This window comes from Suncus etruscus, chromosome 4 (genome assembly GCF_024139225.1).
Source record: "Suncus etruscus isolate mSunEtr1 chromosome 4, mSunEtr1.pri.cur, whole genome shotgun sequence".
Taxonomy (NCBI): Eukaryota; Metazoa; Chordata; class Mammalia; order Eulipotyphla; family Soricidae; genus Suncus; species Suncus etruscus.
In genome coordinates, this window is record NC_064851.1 from 115,127,096 (window position 1) to 115,150,843 (window position 23,748).

Sequence of the window (23,748 nt, forward strand, 5' to 3'; positions counted from 1 at the left end):
TAAGAAAGAATTAGAGATACTTATTGTTCACAGAGGAATTTCTTTTGAACAAAAGTTTCAGGCATTTTTTGAGGCTTTTTTTTTTTTTTTTGAGAAATTGATTGTTTCTGATTTTCTGGGAGAAAGCCCTTGATAGGCCACTTTGTCCCTGAACTCAGTGGTAGTTTCAAATGAAATCTCTGAACTTCACTGTTTTGAGAGCAGGAGAAGATGTGCTGCTGCCATGGATGGCCCAGGCTGTCATGCTCTGGCTCTTATTTGCCGGGCAGCTTTATGAGCATGAACTGATTTACGATCATTGCGGGAGAAAGGTCAATTTGTGAGAGTGTAGATTTCCCATTCATCACCAGACTTTATAGCCTTTTTGGTGATTTTATTTTCAGATATCAAACTAGTCATTTTGGGCTTGTTAATGCTTTGCCTCCACGGAAATATTTTTGACACAAACAAGGGAGAGGCAAAAGCAGTCATCAGATATTGTGTTGGTCTATTTTAGTGACTTCAGGCAGGGATGAGTGACATCATGGTGAACAAAGAGGAGACACTTAATTGGTTTAGGGTACCTTGACTTTGGCAGTGAAGTTCACCTCTTTCCTTTCCTCTCCCTCCTGTTTTTCTTCTTCATTATCCACTTCCTCCTTCTCTCCTTCATTTCCTTCTTTAGATACCTTCTTCCACTTTACTCCAGTGGAAAGTTAAACATCTAAGATAATCTATGAAGATCTAAGCAGCCAACAGGGCTGGTGGGTATTGCCATGAATGTGATACCGGAAGAAAGGTATCTTGCAAAATCCACTTCACAATGGAAAAAAGAAAGCCAACTACTGTCTTTGGAACTCACACTTAACCTTCACTTGAGGTGGCAATTTAATAGTCATTGGAAATTATCATCAGTTTTTGGATTCTGCTAGAAAAACTTAAGGTAATGCTCAAACAGAATAAAACTATTGTGTAACCTATGTAGACCACAATAGCCTCTGCAGGCCCATTCAAATACAATATTTTCATGTAGAATATAAACCATGTCACTTTAGACATAAGATAATGATATCTATTGAGAAATACCTTTTATTATAATATAATAGTATAGGTTTTAGAAACTGGTTTATTTATAAGTAAGAGATATGACATGGCATCTCATTCCAGGTAAATTTATTAACTCTTCTCTCACATTATCAATATTTGATTATTCTATATAGATTATTGTACAGTCTAGACTCATTCCTGTTATCTCGAACTATTAGTTCCAAGATATTAAGGTCTGTCTTATCGTCATAATCTGGCTAAAACTCAGGTTGACTTGGCCACTGGGCCTGAGTTTGTGGCTTTTCTCTAGACCTCACTCATTTTACTAAGAAACTGATCCTTCAGGGTCTCTCAGTTCCATAACTATGGATGCCCATAGCTGTCTTCTCTTGCTGTTCTTTACCCAAACTGGGGGTCATATGGCCCCAATGAGTCCCCAGGATATTTCAAGAGGGTATCATAGTTAAAAGTTGTCTAAATAGTGGGGCCATGACATGAGACTATGGGGCCAATTGGTAGAACACAGGGAGACATTCAGGGTGGGGGCTGACCACAGAAAGAAAAGAAGGTTGGAAGCAGCGAGAGTTGTAAACAGGTTGAGAATGCCTCTTTTCCACTTATATCTGTTTCTACACTACTCTGAGGATGTTCTTTGTAGTCCTGTCTTGGCTTCCTATATGAATTGCTCCCAAATCTTCCAACCTGATTGTAATACTTATTACACCATGAACTCAATAACTAATTATTTGAATTTGTTTCCAGAATACACAGCCATGCACTGATTGAACAATGGGTTTCAATTTTTTCACATTTAAGGATCAGCAACTGTTGTCATTATTGAAAAACCACTGGTATTAGAGTTTTATAGCTTATTCACATATTTATATGTATTATATAAATTTTTGTGTTTTTTATAGCCTGGCTGGAATTTTGTGTACATAGTTTTATCAACAAATAATGCATATATTTGAAGAATTAAGCAAACTTTATAATGTAGAAAGCTAGCCTTTGGGAGTCAAGTTTTCATTTCCTCATGAGGCTGAATAGCTACTAGTGAGTCAAGGCATCCCTGCCTTTGAAATTTCTTCACAATGGCTCATCATTTCTGATGAAAGGATAATTATGTAGGGAAAATAAGTAGTGGAGATTTGCTCACAGAACATTCAAATTATTTTTTATTTTAATATATTTAATATATTTTTAAATTAAAAATCATAAAATATTCCTGAGAGTGACAGTTGAAGTTCAATATTCATGAATTTCTGATTGTTATAGCTCTTCAGGGGTATGAGGTATAAGATGGAAGAGCCCTCAAATAGAAATAAGTAGAAAAGATTAAAATCCAGAATTGTGAACTTTTCTCACTTGAACAAACACTCACTTTTGGCTGGAGATTTTATATATTCCAGATTTTATATATGGTTTTCTATTTATTGGGAAAATATTTAATTTATTCCTTGAAGATATATAATTAATTGTATTATTATTATTTTATACAGAACCCTTTTGTGTCAGAACAACTCTTCCTGGTCCCCACCCTACCCCAAATTTATACTCCACATTGATTATAAACAAAGCATCCACACAATTCATCATATAAATAAGTGCTATGGTTTGGGTACAGATTTATGTGTTTATGAGTTAGTGAGGAATAATAACAGATCATAATTATCTTTGGGATGTTTTAAGCTGCTATAATTTATGATATTCACATGACTGATTTGTGATGTGTGCTTAAAACTGTTCCATCACTTACCTTTTCCTAAATTTTTGTTGTGTTCCTCGATGATTTTAAAATTCATAGATCTTATCCCAGAGGCAGCTTTTAATAACCCCTTGATTTTGGTAATGGGTTACTTTCCTCAACAATTCTATTTCTATAGCTATTTATTTAAGTATGTTATTAATGTATGCTTAATTTCTTGAAGAGGAGGGGATAATAGGATTATTTTCTTTCAAGGAGTATGTAATTTCATTATTATGAACTCTAACTCTTGTGAAATGAAATAAGGATTCACCTGGAGAAAAATGAACTGTTTGCAAATCATCTTAAAAAAGGAAAAAGGAAGAATTCACCCTTTCCTAAACAGAGTCACGCCATTGGAAATTTTATTTTATTAAAATATTTATTTTCAAAAAAAGAAAAAAAAAGGGTCTGGAGCGGTTTGCCTTGCAAGCGCTAACCTAGGACGAACTGTGGTTAGATCCTCTGTTGACACATATGGTCCCGCAAGCCAGGAGTGATTTCTGAGTGCATAGCCAGAAGTAACCCTTAGTGTCACCGTGTGTGGCCCAAAACAAACAAAAAATATTTACTTAAAATATTTACATTTTTTTAATGAGCTGGAACATTTTTTTGTCTTGGTTTTTCCTGAGTAATTAGTTCTTTGTTGTCTACTTACTAAGCCTTGTGATAGGTACTGATGTAGACTAACAACAGAAAAAAATCTCTGCCTTGAAGAGATTAATATTCTAATAAATCCTAATGAACTAGTTTATTTTTTAAAAGGATTATGTTAAGTGAGCTTATTGAGCACTGTATAAAATAGTTTTATATGACAGTCTATCAGTAAAATAACCAAAATTAATAATTCAGGATTAGATTCCTGAGAGAGCATTGTACTAGGAAGTGTGATAAATCAGCCTTTTTCTGGATTGATCATCTGAAAATGCCCCACTATTAGCCGGTGCATAATTGTGGTGAATCTAACCTGACTCTGAAGAAACAGATGTAATCAGCATTAGTTCTCCCAAATAGAAGTGGAAACATTCTAAGAGGCAGAACAGCATTTTTGCAGTTAGCCCATTGACAGTTTATTCAAAACAATCTAAAAAAAATATCTTGAACTTGGTCAACTTGGGAATTTTGAGGAAGAGACAGAACTATCTTTAGGTACAAATGAGCTAGTCTTGCTTCTTCTCCCCCAGTTTCTTCAGTCATTAGACTATGGATGTGTTCTACTGCACTCCAGGTGCAAGAAAGTACTGGAGACCTGTTTCCAAGGCCTGAACGTAAATTCCTCCTCTGCTACTCATCTTGAATGTTAACAGGAATAAGTCACCAGGCTAAACCTCAGTTTCTCACATACAAAATAGAGGTAAGAATACCAAGCTCAGGTTGATAAAGAATAAATATGAAGTATGTGAAAGTATTTGAAACAAATACTAACAAAAATTAATATAATAGTCAGTGCTTCCTATGGGACTGAGAGATTGGACAGGGTTTATTCAGGAACTTGTCTTGCACAGAGTCAGCCCAGGTTTGATCCCCAGCATTGCCTCTAGTCCTTAAGCACTGTCAGGAGTGATTCTTGAACACAGAGCCAAGGGTCAGCCCAGAGCACAGCTAGTTGTGTGACCCCAAAACAAAAAAATAAAGCAACATAAAGAATGTTCTTGTGGAATAAAAATACAATTTTGAGGAATACAGAAATTATTTACTAAAAGATTGCCAAATGGAATAGCAAGTGGTAGAGTTTTATTTTTGGTCAAGAATTTAGTCAGACTGTCTCTTGAATTATAACAGGTATGAGACATTTTACTGTGCCCAGAGAAAGTCATTTCATGCCCAGCATACCCACAGTTACTCACTCTTGCCAGACTGGTCCCAGAAGGAACTTTATAAGGGACATACTTCCTGTAGATATGGCCAACTCTAGAACATGGAACATCAAACATTTCTCCACCACACATCCACACCTAAAGAGGGGACATTTAAAAGAATAGAAAAGAGAACAGTAAATTTCATACAAAGGGAATTAGGGAAATATCATAGCAACTCAAATACCTAAAACAGTCATTTCTATTTGTTATGAATGGCTAAGCAAACAATTCAAAGCTAAGGAAGTCCCCTAAATTAATAAAATGATAGAACCTAGATACTATGTCATTAAAGTTAAATTTCTGTAAAACAATGGCTTTTAAAAAATTCAAGTATTCATTGATCATGAATATTGCATGGACCTACTATTTAATGCTAGAGACAGCTTATTTATATAGGAATTTGTTCAGGCAAGCTTGCAAAATCACTTGAAGAAAGAATATAGGAACTCCAATGTCAATTTAAAATTTAAAATATAAAAGTAGAACTACTAAAACAGATGAATGTAAGTGAATATAAAAACTCAGTTTTATCTAAATTTTGTAACCAAGACTCTGAAACTTTCAAGATAATTTACTTTAAAAATTATAGTTGCATTCTAATTTCTTCCCACCCCCTGATCTTTTCTTAGGCACTGAAATAATTGGTTAGTGGTGTGGACTCAGGATAAAATTCAAGGTATGTGTTGAGGTTCTGTGCTTATTATATATAGCAACACCAAATAATTTGTCCTCTTTTAGCATGGCCTCTTACTCCGACAAACACCCATTCAATCATGATTTAAAGAATAGACTACTTATTACAGAATGAATAATCATCAAACCATAAATTCCGTCTTCATGGAGGCTACACTTTTAGTTATTGTCATTGCAAGAATGAGGTTAAAAAGAGTTAGATACTGTGATAGCTTGGTGTATTTACCTTGGTCATACCACAGGACCCAGATATTGGTCTAACGTTATTTTGTAAACTTCTACGAGGTTATTTTCAGCTGAGATGGACATTTCAATTTGTGGAAATTATGACATAGCCGATTACACTTAATAATGCAAATGAACCTTGTTCAAAAAAGCTGAAGATCTTAATAGCTCAAAGACTAACCTCTCCACAGCAAGAAGGAATTCTGCCACCTGAGTACCTTGAACTTAAACTGCAACTCTTCCTTTGGTCTTTAGCTAACTGGAAGATTTTGGATTTATCATGCCTCCCACAATCACATGAGCCGATTCCCTGAAAATAATGTCTCCACTATGTGTCTCTTTTTCTTTTCTTGATTGTTTCTCTGGAGTATTTGGACTAATATAGATGAATGGCTTGTTTCAAAATGTGATTGTGAAAAAGAAAATGGGAAATGTTTCTCTCTTAACTTACATTTGCTTCTAATTCTTCTTTCACTAAGAGAAGCAAGGTTGGCAAAAATAAATGGTTACCGGGTTAAATGGCAGCACAAGGTAATTATTATAATAATACTCAGTTGCTTCTAGTGAGTCCTAAACAAATCATGGTCATCAATTTCAGGTTGATGAGTTATTGATTATTGTTTTGTACCAAGACAAACAGAAGTATGCCTGGGTGAGATATAGTCAGTAGTGACAGAGAACACTCTAAACTTCAGTGTCATTAATCAGAAAGATTTCAGAGACCAACCCTATAAAATTAAGCATAAAAAGAGTAAGAACTTGTTCTAGGATGTAAAAATAATTAACTTTTCTAGTGCAATCTGGGGTAAGAAAACCTAGTAACACAGAACATGCATCATTAGCATTTGGTGGAAATTTTGGGGAATAAGGGTATTACCCTGGCTAAAATCTTAGGTAATTTCTAGACAAATTCTTTCTTTTCTTGTAAATAAAATAAAGTTAGAAAGGTATGCAATCTTTATATTGTATACCAAGTTTATAACATGTTAAATTCCTATGTATTAAGATAAATAATTTTAGGAAGTAGAGACGTGATTTTGATGAGGTACAGTGAAACATTTCAAATATTTGATAGAACTCAATATTGGTAGAGATTTTTGTAGAACATTAGGGTGACAGAAGTAGTGTTAGTAGGATAGAACTACAAAGAAATATTTCAATTTAGTAGAAAAAAAGAATGTTCTTGTAGACAGAATGAAGAAAAATATAGATATGTTTTTGTTGCTGAAATCTATCTTAAGTAGATGCCACTCTGGGGACAGGCATAAAACTTTGGTTAGACATTTGAGCTACAAGAAATGTTAAGGTAATTCTAATAATACGAGCTTGCATTTATCAAGGCTCATTCTGTCCTTTTTCATTTTATGCTCAAATGACAGATTGTATACTTACTTTTTTAATAATGTAGGTGGGGAGTAAGGCAATCTAGGAAGAAAGTAACTTTCTCAAAGCCATAATATTACTAGTCAACTATAGAAGTTGAATAAGTTGACTTCCCTAGTACTAATATTTTAAACAAATAGCTTCTGTAACAAAATAAGCAAACATTGTCAATAAACATACAGTAGCTTTGAGCTTCTTAGACTACAAAGGTAACTCTGCTAAGAAAAGGACATGGCTGAATTTTAATAAAACTCTATTTGTAAATATAGGCAGTAGACCATAGTTTGCTGGTACCTATTTTATAAGGTACACAGTTTTTTCCAACATGGACATTTAGTGGTTCTCAGATGCATAAATGGAATATCCTATTTTTCACTGTCAGACATAAGAGCACCCACCACTGCACATGCTGCTCTACCATGTGATCTTTATCCCTTCTTAGCATTTGGGCCTATGTCTATTATCTTTGAATATGGGTGGCCTTGCAATTCTTAGATTGATAGAACAAAATAGCAAAAGAATGGAGACTAGAGCCTAAAAGGCAATCCATCCACAATGGTAGTCAATTTTGTTGCAATTCTGAGTTTCCATTTGAAAAAAAAAATCTGACTCCTGAGACTATTTTGTTGTGAAATTTCCAGGCCATATAAGATGCTATGTATGAGACTTAAGTCAGCAGCCTCTTGTTTTCTAGAACAGCCAGCATCAGTTGCCTGAGATAATGAAGATTCCTGATAACCTAATCTACAGCAAGCTATACACAAAGGGGACCTGTTACACTAGCAGATAATGGGGCAAAGAGGGGAGGTCTGAGGTGCATGTTGGGAATAGGGGTGGAAGGAGGGCATCTCTAGTGGTAAGAATGGCTCTAAATCATTGTCACTATATCCCTTAAATATTACTGTGAAAAACTTGTAATTCACTTTGATCACAATAAAAATTATTAAAAAAATAAATGAAGATTCCTCAAAATTATGCCTTCCCTTAGCTGCTGCATTACCTCTAGCTGATATTCTGTATATCAAAAAGCAGAAATACACTATCCTCTTGTGCTTTCCATAATTTGGAGCCTGTACAAGCCATGAGCTCAGATCAAGTGGTTGTTTTATGCCTGTAGGCACTTCAGTTCTTTGTTATGCAGCAGTGATCATGAAACTACCTATTTGCAAAATCGCCACGAGGGTGAACTGCGAACACAGAGATCTGTAGTGTGACCTACCCACAGACTTGATCTTATTCTACTGTGGGAGCTACAGTGCTAAGACTCACTAATTTTCTTGTTCATTTCTTCCTGGGCACATTGATGGTTTATAATTTTCCATTCCTTTTGTACAATCATACATAGTTTAATGAGGGAGATATTCTCTAAAGAATTAGGCAACTCCACATTGTGTGAATATCACAGATGTAATGATATAAAACTAGACAGAAGAGCTGACTACAAACTTAGACTATATGGTATAGTTTCTTGGGACAACTGACACATATGAGGTCTGACTTTGAGAAGTTGCTAGTGTTGAATGACGATATTTACAAGGAGTCATGTGTAAATATTTATTGCATGTGAATACTTATTGTATATAATTATTTATTGTAAATATTTCATTTTCTTGCTAACATATTATGAACAAAAATGATAAACATCATCTCTGGGCCAAAATAAGGCTGGAATTTTCTACCTTCTTTATGATTTCTTTTTGATCTAAGAGACTCACAAAATGTGCAGAGCATTTTAGGCATTATGAAACACTAACATCTCTAAATGAATGGGGCCTGACTGCCAAAAACTGGATAGACAAATTCTCATTGTCTGTTGCTTTTGGATATTTGCTATTTCATTGCTATGTTTCTTTATATCTCAGATATGAGAGAAATCAATCTAAATTTGTGTCATTCCTTCTAACTTTACTCAGTATGATTATCTTTAGGTCCATCTATGTAAAAGAAAATTCATTCATAGCAGGGAAAATGGAGAATTATAGGATGGGGTGGTGTGGACACTGGGACTGGGGAGGGAAGTGGACATTAGTGGAGAACAGTGGTCATGCTGGAATGTTGTATGCATGAAACCCATTAGTAGTACTGTAAAAAATGGTTCCTAAAATAAAATTACAAATTAAAAAAAAAAAAGAACAGAATTGGGTAGGTAGAATATAGTATATTACCCTTTTCCTGAAACCGGGCCAATCAGTGAAGCAATCCCAGAGAAACTTTACTGATATTATCAGGATTTCTGGGGTTGTTATAAACATTAACCCTCCTCTATTAATCTGTTTCCCCTCAAATATCTCCTGACATTTATTTTGATTCTGGGGGAGCTACACCAATGATGCTCAAGGGATATTCTTAACTTTGCACTCAGGAATTACTGCTGGTGGTACTTGGGAGACAATATGGGATACCAAAGATCAAACTGAGTTTGTTTGCATGCAAGGCAAGTGTCTTACCCACTGTACTATTCTTCTAGCCCTTCTTCTAACATAATACATTGATATAATAAATGTAGCTATTTGAAAGGATATTCCATTTTATTCTTTTGAAATTTTAAATAGGCAGAGAATTTTAGGAAGTTGTTATATAATCAAATGCTAATTCTTTGTGATCATAGGTAAGTAGTATCAAGGCAAAGATGTCTTTATATGGTCACAGATAGGACATAGGGATTTGTAGACACAAATTATTTAGTTTACCATGTAAAGGGGGATCACATTGTTCCAATAAATTTGGGAGGAGATCAGATACTCAAGAAGGACTAAAGATGTCTAGGCTAAGACCTGGGTTAACGCCTGCTATCTTTTTGCCTGAGGCTACTTTTTGGCTTTTGTGATCTTGTAGATTACTTAGAAATAGGTAAATGTGGACTGAATACTTCTGCGAGTATTTGCCAGGGTAGTTAAATGAATTTCCATGGTCTTTCCAATACATAGAGAAATAGTCAAATGATACACCAAAATGGTGTGTGTACATATGTATATATTTATATATATATATAAATTGCTTTATTTAAGTAACATGATTAAAAATTTTTTATGGTTGAGTTTTGTATTTTTTTTAATAATAATTTTTATTTTGACCAAAGTGGATTACAAATCTTTCACAGTAACATTTTAGTACATAGTGACATTGAATCAGGGGCATTCCCACCACCAATGTTGTCCTCCCTCTACCCTTGTTCCTAGCATGCATCCCATGTCCCCTCGTTGACCCCTCAGGCTGCTAGTATAAATGGTCCCCTCTGTGTCTAACTTGTTGTAGATTGGGTATCGATTCTCTTGTCATTGGCTTTAAATTTTTCAGAAATCTTTCTTATGGTTCGTTTAAAGACTTCAGCATCACTTTCCCACTAGTGAGTAATACTTTTCTGCAAACTTAGTGGTTTAAAAGAACATGTACTCCACATCCCGGGACCAACAACAATAACAACAACAACAACAACAACAACAACAACAACAAAAAGCTCTAGCCTGCTTTTGGTCTACGATCTGTTCAACAAACAAGATCTCCAATTCCAGAGGTCTGACTGAGACAATCGCAACTGAACGGGTTTTCCGGAAACATAACAAAAGACTATCCCAGACTCCATCCTAGGAGCAGCATAATGACCAAGACTACCAAGATGGATTAAAACGACACTGAAGGAGCAGAACTGCTAGAACCACAAAGAAAGAATTCATCATAAGCTCCATTCCTTGAGCTGTACAGACACCAAGATCTCTAGATACAGAGGTCTGATTTTACCATACATGACAAAGCAGAAGTCTTCCATACACCACAAAAGCACTGAGGAGAGCATAAATGATAATGCAAGGAGTCTATAGTTAATCCCATGACAGTATACTTCAGGGGTGGAGAAACCCTGTATCTCCTAGGGAGATATCTATATCTATATCTATATCTATATCTATATCTATATCTATATCTATATCTATATCTATATCTATCTATATCTATATCTATATCTATATCTATATCTATATCTATATCTATATCTATATCTATATCTATATCTATAGAAAGTTCCCTCTATAATATCCCTAATAGTTACTGTGCCTATTTTATTTTATTTTCTCTTTCTCTTTCTTTTTGCACTCCAGCATGGTTTGATTTCAGGACCGAGACCATTGTGTGGTGCTTGTCTTTATTGATGTAGTGCTTACTGTTGTGGTGTTTCAATTACCTTTTTTTTTTTTTTTGGTTTTTTGGGGCCATACCCATTTAATTCTCAGGGGTTACTCCTGGCTAAGCACTCAGAAATTGTCCCTGGCTTGGGGGGACCATATGGGACGCTGGGGGTTTGAACCATGATCCTTCCTTGGCTAGTGCTTGCAAGGCAGACACCTTACCTCTAGTGCCACCTGGCCGGTCCCTCAATTACCTTTTTTTAAATTTTTTATTTTTATTTAATGTTTTTTAAATTTTTATTGTGACCAAAGTGCATTACAAATATTTCACTGCATCATTTATGGTACATAGTGACAATGAATTAGGGGCATTCCCACCACCAGTGCTCTCCTCCCTCTGCCCCTGTTCCCAGTATGCATCCCATACCCCCCAGAATGCTAGTGCAACTGGTCTCCACTTTACAGCTTGTTATAGATTGAGCATCCATTCCACCATCATTGGAGATAAAAAGGATAAGAAAAAAGGGAGAAAAATATTTGGTGACAACTACCAAAAAAAGAAAGAAGAGAGAGAAAAAAAAAAGAAAAGAAAAATGGAAGAAAAAAAAATGGACCCGGCAAATAAAAATAAAAATAAATCTCTAAATAATAACCACAAGAGTGAAAAAGAAAGAGAAAAGTGGAAGAAAAAACAGAAGGAAAATAAAGTTAAAAACTAACAAATCAAAACAAAATAAGAAAAGTATGGGTGCTGGAGTGGCAGGGTTTGGCCTTCCCCCCACTTTTTTTTTTTTTTTGCATAGGCACAGTAAGCATTGGGGAAGAAAGGGAATTCCCGTGGCCTAAGAGATTCAGGGTTTCTCCATCCTTGAAGCATACCATCATGGGATCAACCCCTGGCTCCATATATACTCATTACCCCATCCCAAAGGCTTTTTTTGATGCCAGGAAAATTTCTTCTCAGTTGTGTGTGAGAAAATCAAGCCACTGTAACTAGCAATCTTGGTATTTGCGCAGATTATAGGTCAGAGTCTAGGATAGAGTCTCTAGGTTCTAGAGGTTCCTATCCATCGTTGTTGTGGTGTTTAGTCTCTATAACACTTGCTCCCTAGTTTCATTCATTCCCTAAGCCGAAGCCTAGGATATTATGGATCCAAAGGTTCTGCTCAGTCTTTGTTGTCCAAGTTGGACCTCTGCAATGACATCTTGTTGTTGTTGTTGTTTTTATGTGTCCTGGACTACAGCCTAGGGTAGGGTTTTCCTTATTAGTCCCAAGGTAGGCTGTGTTCAGTCACAGTTGTCAAAGTCAGTTTTCTGTTGTTGGGGCTCTTATTTTTTTCATTTCAAAGGACAATAGCTCTTCTAAATACAAGAAGACTCTACCTCTGAAGTTTCCTGGCATAAGACCAACTCTAGGCTCCAGGCAAACTAGTTTGTCCAATCCAGGTCATTGTCTGTAGTGCCATTACACTTTTATTTTTCACATAGTCTCTGTTGTTGGTATCATGTTTCTGTATTAAAGATCCTAAAATCTGCATATCTTACATTGCAGTCAGGATGGTGCAGAGCATTCTCTCATTTTACCTCACAATTAAAGGGCATTGCAGAGAGCCCTGTCCTGTAAGCAGGTCGTTGTTGTTGTCAAGTCTTCTTAGTGTTAAGGGAAGTCTCTTTTGAGTCTCTTTTGAGCAGGTCAATGTCAGAACAGTGGTAGGGTCTTCCCTAGTAGAGGATTTCTTCCAGATGTTGTTATAAAAAAAACTTGGCTGTTTTGTAGATAGCTTCTCTGGTTCAGGATGCCCTTCTTCTGAGGCCTGTGCCGGTCATCAATTACCTTTTTATGTCATCTCTCAAACTGAGGTTGAAAGCCTCTAGAAGGACTCCGCCCATTTTCAGCTTATTTAATTTTTAATTTATTTTTATTTTATTTTATTTTATTTTACCCCATTCTATTGCTTTTTTTTTCTTCAAACAAAACCACATAACTCGAATTATCCAGCTCTGCCTCTCAAATAGAGAGGGAAACAAAGGAGAGTATCAGGACCAAACAGATATATGATCACTAATAGTAAGCTAGACAAAGAGGGGACCACCTACTCTAGCAGCCTGGGGGGTGATGGTGGGGATATGGGTTGCAGGAAGGAAATGGGGATGGAGGGAGGGCAAATTTGGTGATGGGTATTCCCCTGATTCAATGTTAATATGTACCTAAAATACTACTGTGAAAGATATGTAAGCCAATATGATCAAAATAAAAATAAAAAAGATACTAATTAATACTATGAAAAAAGAAATAGGAGTTGGGACGTGTACATGCCTAAATATTCACTCCCTATTAGCAAGACAAGATTTATCAGCCCAGAAAATGATTTTCTGTTCCCAAAAACATTAGTTCTCATTTTGTTGAATATTAAACTCTGTTTCAACTTTAAATTTGAGAATATCTTTAAAATTATGGAGAAAGGCACTCTATACTGTATTATTTTAGTATATTACATATTCAGTGGGTTCTAGTATTGATTCTACTTCTTCATAGCTATTGGATCTTGGCCAATGACTAACATCATTTAACATTCAAAAAATGTTAACTCTAAAAGTAAATCCATGTTGAATTCTTTTGAAAAATAAAAGATTATCTCTAATAAAAAGAATATGTACTCGTTATGTCATAGTTCAGTGGGTCAGAAGTCTATGTGGTCTGCTGGAACTCTGATGCCAGCACCTCTTTCTGTCTCCTGTGCTGTGCTGCATTCTCGGCCTGATTTCATCCTGTGTGTGGCTTCATCTGCAGAGAGCTAGCCTTCCCTGGAGGTGAGTTGAAACGCCCAGAGAGAGAGAAGCCACTGAACTATGCTGGAGCTCTGATGCCAGCGCCTCTCTCTGTCTCCTGTGCTGTGCTACATTCTCGGCCTGATTTCTTCCTGTGTGTGGCTTCATCTGCAGACAGCTAGCTTTCCCTGGAGGTGAGTTGATATGCCCAGAAAGGGAGGAGCCAGAGGTGCGCGGCAGCTCCACTTCACTACATGGCCGCGCACATTACTTAGCCAATGAATACAACCACAACACATAGAAAAAACCACAATACAAGTGTGACAATGGGGAAACAATGCAGGCCAGCGCCATACATAGAGAATGAAGATGGCAACTCTGATGATTGGAACATGGTTAACCAACTAGTCAGTCTCTCAGATAAGGAGTTTAGAGTCGCAATATGAAAGATATTCACAGAATTCAAAGAAAGTATAGAAGAAAACACTAATAAGAATCAAGAGAATATGAAGATGAAAATCAGAAAACTCCAAACTAAAATTTCAGGTCAAATAACAGGTCTGAAAAACTCAGTAGTTGAACTGAAGAAAAAAAATGGATGAGCTTTCCCACAGGTTAACAGCAGCTGAGGATAAAATTAGTAAACTGGAAGATGAGATGAATAACAACTCCATACAGCAGAAGAGATTGGAAAAAAGCCTTAAAACAAATGATCAAATAATGGAAACATTACTCAAAGAATGTGAACAGATGAAAATAGAAGTTTATGATAAGCTCAACAGAAACAACTTAAGAATCATTGGAGTCTCAGAGACCCAGGAAGAAAATCTCCAGGAAGAATCAACGGTTAAGAACATCATTAAAGAGAAACTACCAGAGCTAAAGAATACATGTGATCAAATCCTGCATGCCCAAAGAGTACCAACTAAAAGAGACTCCAGAAAAAACACCCCAAGACACATCCTAGTCATAATGACGAATCTCACAGATAGAGACAGAATTCTGAAAGCATCAAGATCTAAAAGATAAATTACATTCAAGGGAACATCCTTGAGATTTACTGCAGACCTGTCACCAGAAACACTCAAGGCCAGAAGGCAGTGGTGGGACATAGTGACAAAACTCAATGAAATAAGTGCTTCGCCTAGAATATTGCACCCAGCAAAACTCACTTTTAGGTTTGAAGGAAGAATACATGGTTTCACAGACAAACAACAGCTCTGAAACTTTACAGACTCAAAACCAGTCTTAAAAGAAAAACGGAAAGACCTACTTTAAGACGAAACTAACACACCAAACTTCAATATAAAGATGGCACTAAATCCCAGGACAAATCTTTCCCCCAATGTCAATGGACTAAATGCACCAGTTAAGAGACACAGAGTGGCTAAATGGATCAAAAAATCTCAATCCAATCTTCTGCTGCCTACAAGAAACACACCTGAATAGTTAGAACAAACATAGACTCAAAATAAAAGGCAGGAGGAAAATCATCCAAACAAAGAACACCCATAAAAAAGCTGGAGTGGCCATACTAATATCAGATGATGCAAACTTTATACTCAGGAATGTTATAAAAGACAAAGATGGACATTTTGTATTAATCAAGGGATACATACAGCAGGAAGAAATCACTCTCCTAAACATATATGCACTGAATGAGGGGCCAGCAAATTATTTAATACAACTGTTGACAAATCTAAAATATAATATCAATAACAACACAATAATTGTGTGAGATCTCAACATGGCATTGTCAACACTTGATAGGTCAACCAGACTGAAACCCAACAAGAATATACTAGACCTGAAAGAGATATGAAAGAAAGACGCCTAGTAAATATATATAGGACACTCCACCCCCAGAAACCTGAATGCACATTCTTTATTGTACATTGGACATTCTCCAGGATAGACTATATGCTAGCACATAAAACATACCTCCATAATATCAAGAGGATAGAAATTTTGCAGGCTACCCTCACTGACCACAGGGCCCTGATATTATATGTGAACTACAAAGGGACACAGAAGAAAAACAGAAGTTAAACAGCCTAATACTGAATAACCAGTGGATCTGAGATGAAACCAAAGAGGAAATCAAAACCTTCTTAGAAACAAATGACAATAGAGACACAAACTATCAGAACCTATGGGACACAGCAAAAGCGGCACTGAGAGGAAAATTTATAGCTTTGCAAGCACACATCAGTAAAGAAGAAGGGGCATACCTGAATAACTTAATGACACACCTGATAGAATTAGAAAGTGCTCAACAAAAGGAACAAAAATAGGGAAACAGATAGAAATAACAAAGCTGAGAGCAGTTGGTTCTTTGAAAAAATAAACAAGATGATAGCCAACTGGCAAAACTAACAAAGAAAGAGAGAGAAAAACTTGATAACTCGTATTAGGAATGAAAAATGATAGATCACTACTGATATGGCAGAGATTCAAAGGGTAATTAGAAACTACTTTGAGAAACATTATGCCACTAAAAATGAGAACCTGGAAAAAATGGATAAATTCTTGGATTCTTATAATTTTCCACAGTTGAATGAGGAGGATCTAGCATATCTAAACATCCCTATCACTATTGAGAAAATTAAGACAGTAATCAAATATCTGCCCAAAATCAAAAGCCCAGGCCCAGATGGATTCAATAATAAATTCTTTTAAACCTTTCAAGAGGAACTACTACCAATTCTGGCAAGACACGTTCATGAAATCGAAAACACAGGAACACTTTCAAATAGCTTTTATGAAGCCAACATCACCTGGATACCTAAACCAGAGAGATGCTATGAAAAAAGAAGATTACAGACCAATATCGCTGATGAATACAGATGCAAAGATCCTCAACAAAATCCTGGCAAATAGAATTCAATGCCTCATTAAGAAGATCATCCACTATGATCAAGTAGGTTTCATCCCAGGATTGCAAGTCTGGTTTAACATTGTAAATCTATCAACATAATACACAACATCAACAACAAGAAAAATAAAAATCACATGATCATATCAATAGATGCAGAGAAAGCATTTGATAAGGTCCAACACCCATTCTTGATCAAAACTCTCAGCAATATAGGAATGAAAGGAACCTTTCTCAATATAGTTAAGGCCATCTACCATGAGCCAGTGGCAAATATTATCCTCAATGGAGAAAAACTAAAAGCCTTCCCTCTAAATTCTGGCAGAAGACAAGGATGTCCTCTTTCACCACTCCTATTCAACATCACACTGGAAGTACTTGCTATAGTGATTAGGCAAAAAAAAAAAGATATCAAGGGAATCCAGATAGAAAAGGAAAAAGTCATGCTCTCGCTGTTTACAAATGATATGATACTCTACTTAGAAAACCCTAAAGACTCTACCAAAAAGCTTCTAAAAACAATAGACTCAATTAGAAAGGTGGCAGGCTACAAAATTAACACACAAAAATCAATGGCCTTATTATACACCTATGGTAATAAGGAAGAAATGGACATTAAGAAAACAACCCCAGGGGCCGAAGAAATAGCATGGAGGTAAGGCATTTGCCTTTCATGCAGGAGATCATCGGTTCGAATCTCGGCATCTCATATGGTCCCCAATGCCTGCCAGGAGCAATTTCTGAGCCTGCAGCCAGGAATAACCCCTGAGCACTGCCGAGTGTGACTCAAAAACCACACACACACACACACACAAAAGAAAACAACCCCATTCACAATAGTGCCACACAAACTTAAATATCTTGGAATCAACTTGACTAAAAATGTGAAGGACCTATACAAAGAAAACTATAAAACTCTGCTCCAAGAAATAAGAGAGGACACACAGAAATGGAAACACATACCCTGCTCATGGATTGGCAGGCTTAACATCATCAAAATGGCAATACTCCTCAAAGCATTGTACAGATTTAATGTGATCCCTCTAAAGATACCTGTGACATTCTTCAAAGAACTGAATCAGGCACTTTTGAAATTTATTTGGAACAATAAACACCCTAGAATAGCTAAAGTAATCTTTGGGAAAAAGAATATAGGAGGAATTACTTTCCCCAACTTTAAACTGTACTACAAAGCAATAGTTACCAAAACAGCATGGTATTGGAATAAAGTCAGGCCCTCAGATCAGTAGAATAGGTTTGAATACTCAGAGAATGTTCCCAGATATAAAATCACCTAATTTTTGATAAAGAAGCAAGAAATCCTAAATGGAGCAAAGAAAGCCTCTTCAACAAGTGGTGTTGGCACAACTGGCTAGCCGCTTGCAAAAAAATTGAACTTAGAGCCCCAGTGAACATCATGTACGAAGGTAAAATCCAAATGGATTAAAGACCTCGATATCAGCCCCAAAACCATAAGATATATAGAACAAACTGTAGGCAAAACACTCCAGGACATTGAGCCTACAGGCATCTTTAAGGAGGAAACTGCACTCTTCAAGCAAGTGAAAGCAGAGATTAACAGAGGAAATATATTAAGATGAGAAGCTTCTGCACCTCAAAGGAAATAGCACCCAGGATACAAGAGCCACCAACTGAGTGGGAGAACTATTCTTCCAATACCCATCAGATAAGGGGCTAATCTCCAAAATATACAAGGCACTGACAGAAATTTACAAGAAAAAAACATCTAATCCATCAAAAAATGGGGAGAAGAAATGGACAGACACTTTAACAAAGAAGAAATACAAAAGGCCTAAAGACATATGAAAAAATGCTCTACATCACTAATCATCAGGGAGATGCAAATCAAAACAACTATGAGGTACCACTTCACACCCCAGAGATTGGCACACATCACAAAGAATGAGAACAAGCAGTGTTGGCGGGGACGTGGAGAGAAAGGAACTCTTATCCACTGCTGGTGGGAATGCTGTCTAGTTCAACCTTTATGGAAAGCAATATGGAGATTCCTCCAAAAACTGGAAATCGAGCTCCCATATGATCCAGCTATACCACTCCTAGGAATATACCTTAGGAACACAAAAATACAATACAAAAATTCTTTTCTTACACCTATATTCATTGCAACACTATTTACCATAGCAAGACTCTAGAAACAACCAAGATACCCTTCAACAGATGAATGGCTAAAGAAACTGTGGTACATATACACAATGGAATATTATGCAGCTGTCAGGAGAGATGAAGTCATGAAATTTTCCTATACATGGATGTACTTGGAATCTATTATGCTGAGTGAAATAAGTCAGAGAGAGAGAGAAAAACGCAGAATGGTCTCACTCATCTATGGGTTTTAAGAAAAATGAAAGACATTCTTGCAATAATAATTTTCAGACACAAAAGAGTGAAGGGCTGGAAGTTACAGCTCTCCTCATGAAGCTCACCACAAACAGGTATGTGTTTAGTTAGAGAAATAACTACATTTTGAACTATCCTTATAATGAGAATGTATGAGGGAAATAGAAAGCCTGATTAGAGTACAGGTGGGGGTTGGGTGGGGAGGAGGAAGATTTGGGACATTGGTGATGGGAATGTTGCACTGGTGATAGGTGGTGTTCTTTACATGACTGAAACCCAAACAAAATCATGTATGTAATCAAGGTGTTTAAAAATATATATTAAAAATATGGGGCCGAAAAAAAAATATGGGGCCGGAGAGATAGCATGGAGGTTAGGTGTTTGCCTTTCATGCAGGAGGTCCTCGGTTCGAATCCCGGCGTCCCATATGGTCCCCCGTGCCTGCCAGGAGCAATTTCTGAGCATGGAGCCAGGAATAACCCCTGAGCACTGCCGGGTGTGACCCAAAAACCACAAAAAAATATATATATATATTAAAAATAAAAACATAAAAAATGAAAATTAATAAGTAAACAAAAATTTAAGAAGTCTATGTGGGTTTGGCCATGTTTTCTTACTCTGATGTCCCAAAGCTGAAGTCTAAAATTTAGAGGGCTAATAGTCTGGACTCTTATTTGGAGGTTTTTGTGAGAAGTAATTGTATCAGGCTGACAAAATGATTGGAAGAATTCAGTTCCTAGAAGTTGTAGGTTCCTATTTTGTTGATTAGTAGAGGCCAAGTATGGTGTCTATAAATCATTTTCCTTTTGCCTCAAGAACCTTTAACCATCAGCACTGATTCCCTACCTTATATTTGAGATCAAGTCAACAGTGGTCCATTTTTTAAGACATTATTTAACACTGAATAGAAAATTTCTGACAGTGTGATTGCATAATATTGAACATACTAATAGAAAATTTGAGCAAACAGGGCATTAGAAATAAAACAAATTAAAAAGTGAACTTGACAGAAAACACATATTACAGAAAAGCCTTCCCCATCACAGGAGAACAAAGAGGGTTTTAGAATCCAAACTGGCTTCTAAAAATCCAACCAATTTCAAGGGGTTCATGCAGTCAATTACCCAAAAACTTTAATGAAATTTAGATGAGTTTGGGAAAATTTATACTTTATTGCTTAGTCAATGAAGAATTGAGGGAGGAAAAACTTGCACATGAAATGCCTGTCACAACCATTCAGGGTGTACTGTCTACCAAACACCCCATCTTGCAAGACCATCAATAAATGCTGTGCTTGTGTCTCCCTGGTTTTTAATTATTTTGGAATATGTGTGTCTCATACTTACTTGAAATTCTTCACTTCTTTCAAATTGCAATGAATTATTGGACAAAACTCAAAGTCCTGATTATCCTTTCAAGTGGAGATAGTACTTAGAACAATGTTTGTATGTGATTAATTTGAGTTTCTGTATGTTTTGCTAGGTTTTTCTCTCCCTACAGACTAGTAGTTCTGTGTTATTATCCACTATGGTTTCAATTTCTCTAATATTTAAAGAGTTCATGAGATTAGATTTGCTCACCAGGATCTCATTCTATCTCATGAACTCATCAGTAATCTTACATTTGCTAATTTTCCTTTATCCCACAAGTTTATAATTGTGGCAGTGTACCAAGGAAAAAGGGTTACTCTAGAATTCTGCATCCTACCTCTCCAAAGCAAATCTGTTCTTTCACACTAAAGTCATACTTCTTAAAATTTTTTCCATCAGAAAGTTTTTTTCATCCAGCTAAATCAAAGTCAGGAAACGTCTGTCCAGAATGTTTTAAATGCTAGATTTAACATTAAAAATTTTAGAGGATCGAGGGAGGGACTACAGAGCATGAAAACCGGCAAGGCTTTGCAAAAGCCGGCTCCCTGTGTGTGACACCAGGTGGGGAAAATCCACGAAAGTACACCGGCCCAGTGGGGCCCAACTGTGAAAAACTGTGAGTGTGACCTGTCTATGTCTACTGTCCTCTTCCATGAAACTCTTGTGAGTGGGGCAAAAAGAGGCTCCAGAAACCTTGCTCGCCCAGACGCCATTTTCAGGGAGGGACTACAGAGAATGAAAACCGGCAAGGCTTTGCAAAAGCCGGCTCCCTGTGTGTGACAACAGGCGGGGAAAATCTGCGAAAGTACACCGGCCCAGTGGGGCCCAACTGTGAAAAACTGTGAGTGTGACCTGTCTATGTCTGTCTACTGTCCTCTTGTGTGAAACTCTTGCGAGTGGGGCAAAAAGAGGCTCCAGAAAGCTCCCTTGCCCAGACGCCATTTTCAGGGAGGGAATACAGAGCATGAAAACCGGCAAGGCTTTGCAAAAGCCGGCTCCCTGTGTGTGACACCAGGCGGGGAAAATCCGCGAAAGTACACTGGCCCAGTGGGGCCCAACTGTGAAAAACTGTGAGTGTGACCTGTCTATGTCTGTCTACTGTCCTCTTGCGTAAAACTCTTGCGAGTGGGGCAAAAAGAGGCTCCAGAGGAGCACGGCCGCGGAGCGCACTCTTTCTAAGGAAAGAACACCATTGCAACAAGAAGGAAAAATCACACTAAGAACGGCGCTATATCACAGAAGCAAACATTTCTCTCTGGACTGTCTTCTCTGTTGCATGCTCGGGCCTAAGATTTGACCCAGTGTGAGGCTTCATCCACGGAGGACTCCCCTCCCTTAGAGGCAAGTCAGCCCATCCAGAAAGGGAGGAGCGAGAGGAGTGTGCTGCCTGCATCATATAGACAATGAATACCACCACAACACGTAGAAAAACCCACAATACAAGTGTGACAATGGGGAAACAATGCAGGCCAGCATCAGACATAGAGAATGAATATGACAATTCTGTGGACAGGATAATGACCAACCAACTAATCAACCTCTCAAATAAGGACTTTAGACTAGCAATATGGAAGATGCTCAATGGACTCCAAGAAACCATGGATCGAGTTGAACAGAACACTAATAAGAACCAAGAAAATATGAAGACAGAAATCACAAAACTCCAAACTGAAATAACATGTCAACTAACAGGACTGAAAAAGTCAGTAAACGAAGTGAATGACAAAATGGATAAGCTCTGGGACAGGGTATCAGAAGCTGAGAATAGACTTGGTGCTGTGGAAGATGAGATACATAACCATTCCATACAGCAGGAGAGATTGGACAAAAAACTTAAAGCAAATGAGCAGACAATGGAAAAATTAGTCAAAGAATGGGAACAGATGAAAATAGAAGTCTATAATAAGATCAACAGAAACAACTTAAGAATCCTTGGAGTCCCAGAGACCCAGGAAGAAAATTTCCAGGAAGAATCAATGGTCAAGAACATCATTAAAGAGAAACTTCCAGAGCAAAAGAATATATGTGATCAAATCCTGCATGCCCAAAGAGTACCAACCAAAAGAGACCCCAGAAAAACCACCCCAAGACACATCCTAGTCACAATGACAAATCCCACAGATAGAGACAGAATTCTGAAAACAGCAAGATCAAAAGGGGAAATCATGTTCAAGCAAGCTTCCCTGAGATTTACAGCAGACCTGTCACCAGAAACACTCAATGCCAGAAAGCAGTGGTGGGATATTGTGACAAGACTGAATGAAATGAATGCTTCACCCAGAATACTATACCCAGCAAAACTCACTTTCCGGTTTGACGGAAGAATACATGGCTTCACAGACAAAAAACAGCTCAGAAACGTCACAGACACAAAACCAGTCTTAAGAGAAAAACTGAAAGACCTAATCTAAGACAAGACTACCCAAAAGACACACCAAATTTTGAAATAAAGATGGTGTTAAATCCCAGGACAATTCTTTCTCTCAACGTCAATGGACTAAATGCACCAGTTAAGAGACACAGAGTGGCTAAATGGATCAAAAAACTCAATCCAACCTTCTGCTGCCTACAAGAAACGCACCTGAATAGTCAGAACAAACATAGACTCAAAATAAAAGGCTGGAGAAAAATTATCCAAGCAAACAACACCCATAAAAAAGCTGGAGTGGCCATACTAATATCAGATAATGCAAACTTTATACTCAGGAAGGTTGTAAGGGACAAAGATGAACATTTTATATTAATCAAGGGGTACGTAGAGCAGGAAGAATTCACTCTCCTAAACATATATGCACCGAATGAGGGGCCAGCAAAATATCTAATACAAGTGTTGACAAATCTGAAAAATAATATCAACAACAACACAATAATTGTGGGGGACCTTAACACGGCTTTGTCAACACTGGATAGCTCAACCAGACTGAAACCCAACAGGAATATACTAGACCTGAGGAGAGAAATGGAAGAAAGAGGCCTAGTGGATATATATAGGACACTCCATCCCCAGAAACCCGGATACACATTCTTCTCCAATGTACATGGGACATTCTCCAGGATAGACTACATGCTGGCACATAAAACATACCTCCATAAGATCAAGAGGATAGAAATTTTGCAGACTACCTTCGCTGACCACAAGGCTCTGAAATTATTTGTGAACTCCAAAGGGACTCAGAAGAAACACTTTAACACCTGGAAGTTAAACAGCCTCATGCTCAATAACCAGTGGGTCCGAGATGAAATCAAGGAGGAAATCAAAAGGTTCCTGGAAACAAATGACAATAAAGACACAAACTATCAGAAC

The 23,748-nt window shown here is 37.1% G+C and overlaps 1 protein-coding gene across 1 annotated transcript in view; it reads right to left on the reverse strand.

Annotated features, from left to right (window-relative positions):
* GALNTL6 (polypeptide N-acetylgalactosaminyltransferase like 6) overlaps window positions 1–23,748 on the reverse strand; it is a 756,971-nt gene that overhangs the window by 85,298 nt on the left and 647,925 nt on the right. Inside the window, exon 8 of the mRNA XM_049772673.1 lies at window positions 4,618–4,725. Within this exon, the coding sequence (XP_049628630.1) occupies window positions 4,618–4,725 (108 nt within the window). The remainder of the gene's footprint in view (window positions 1–4,617; window positions 4,726–23,748) is intronic.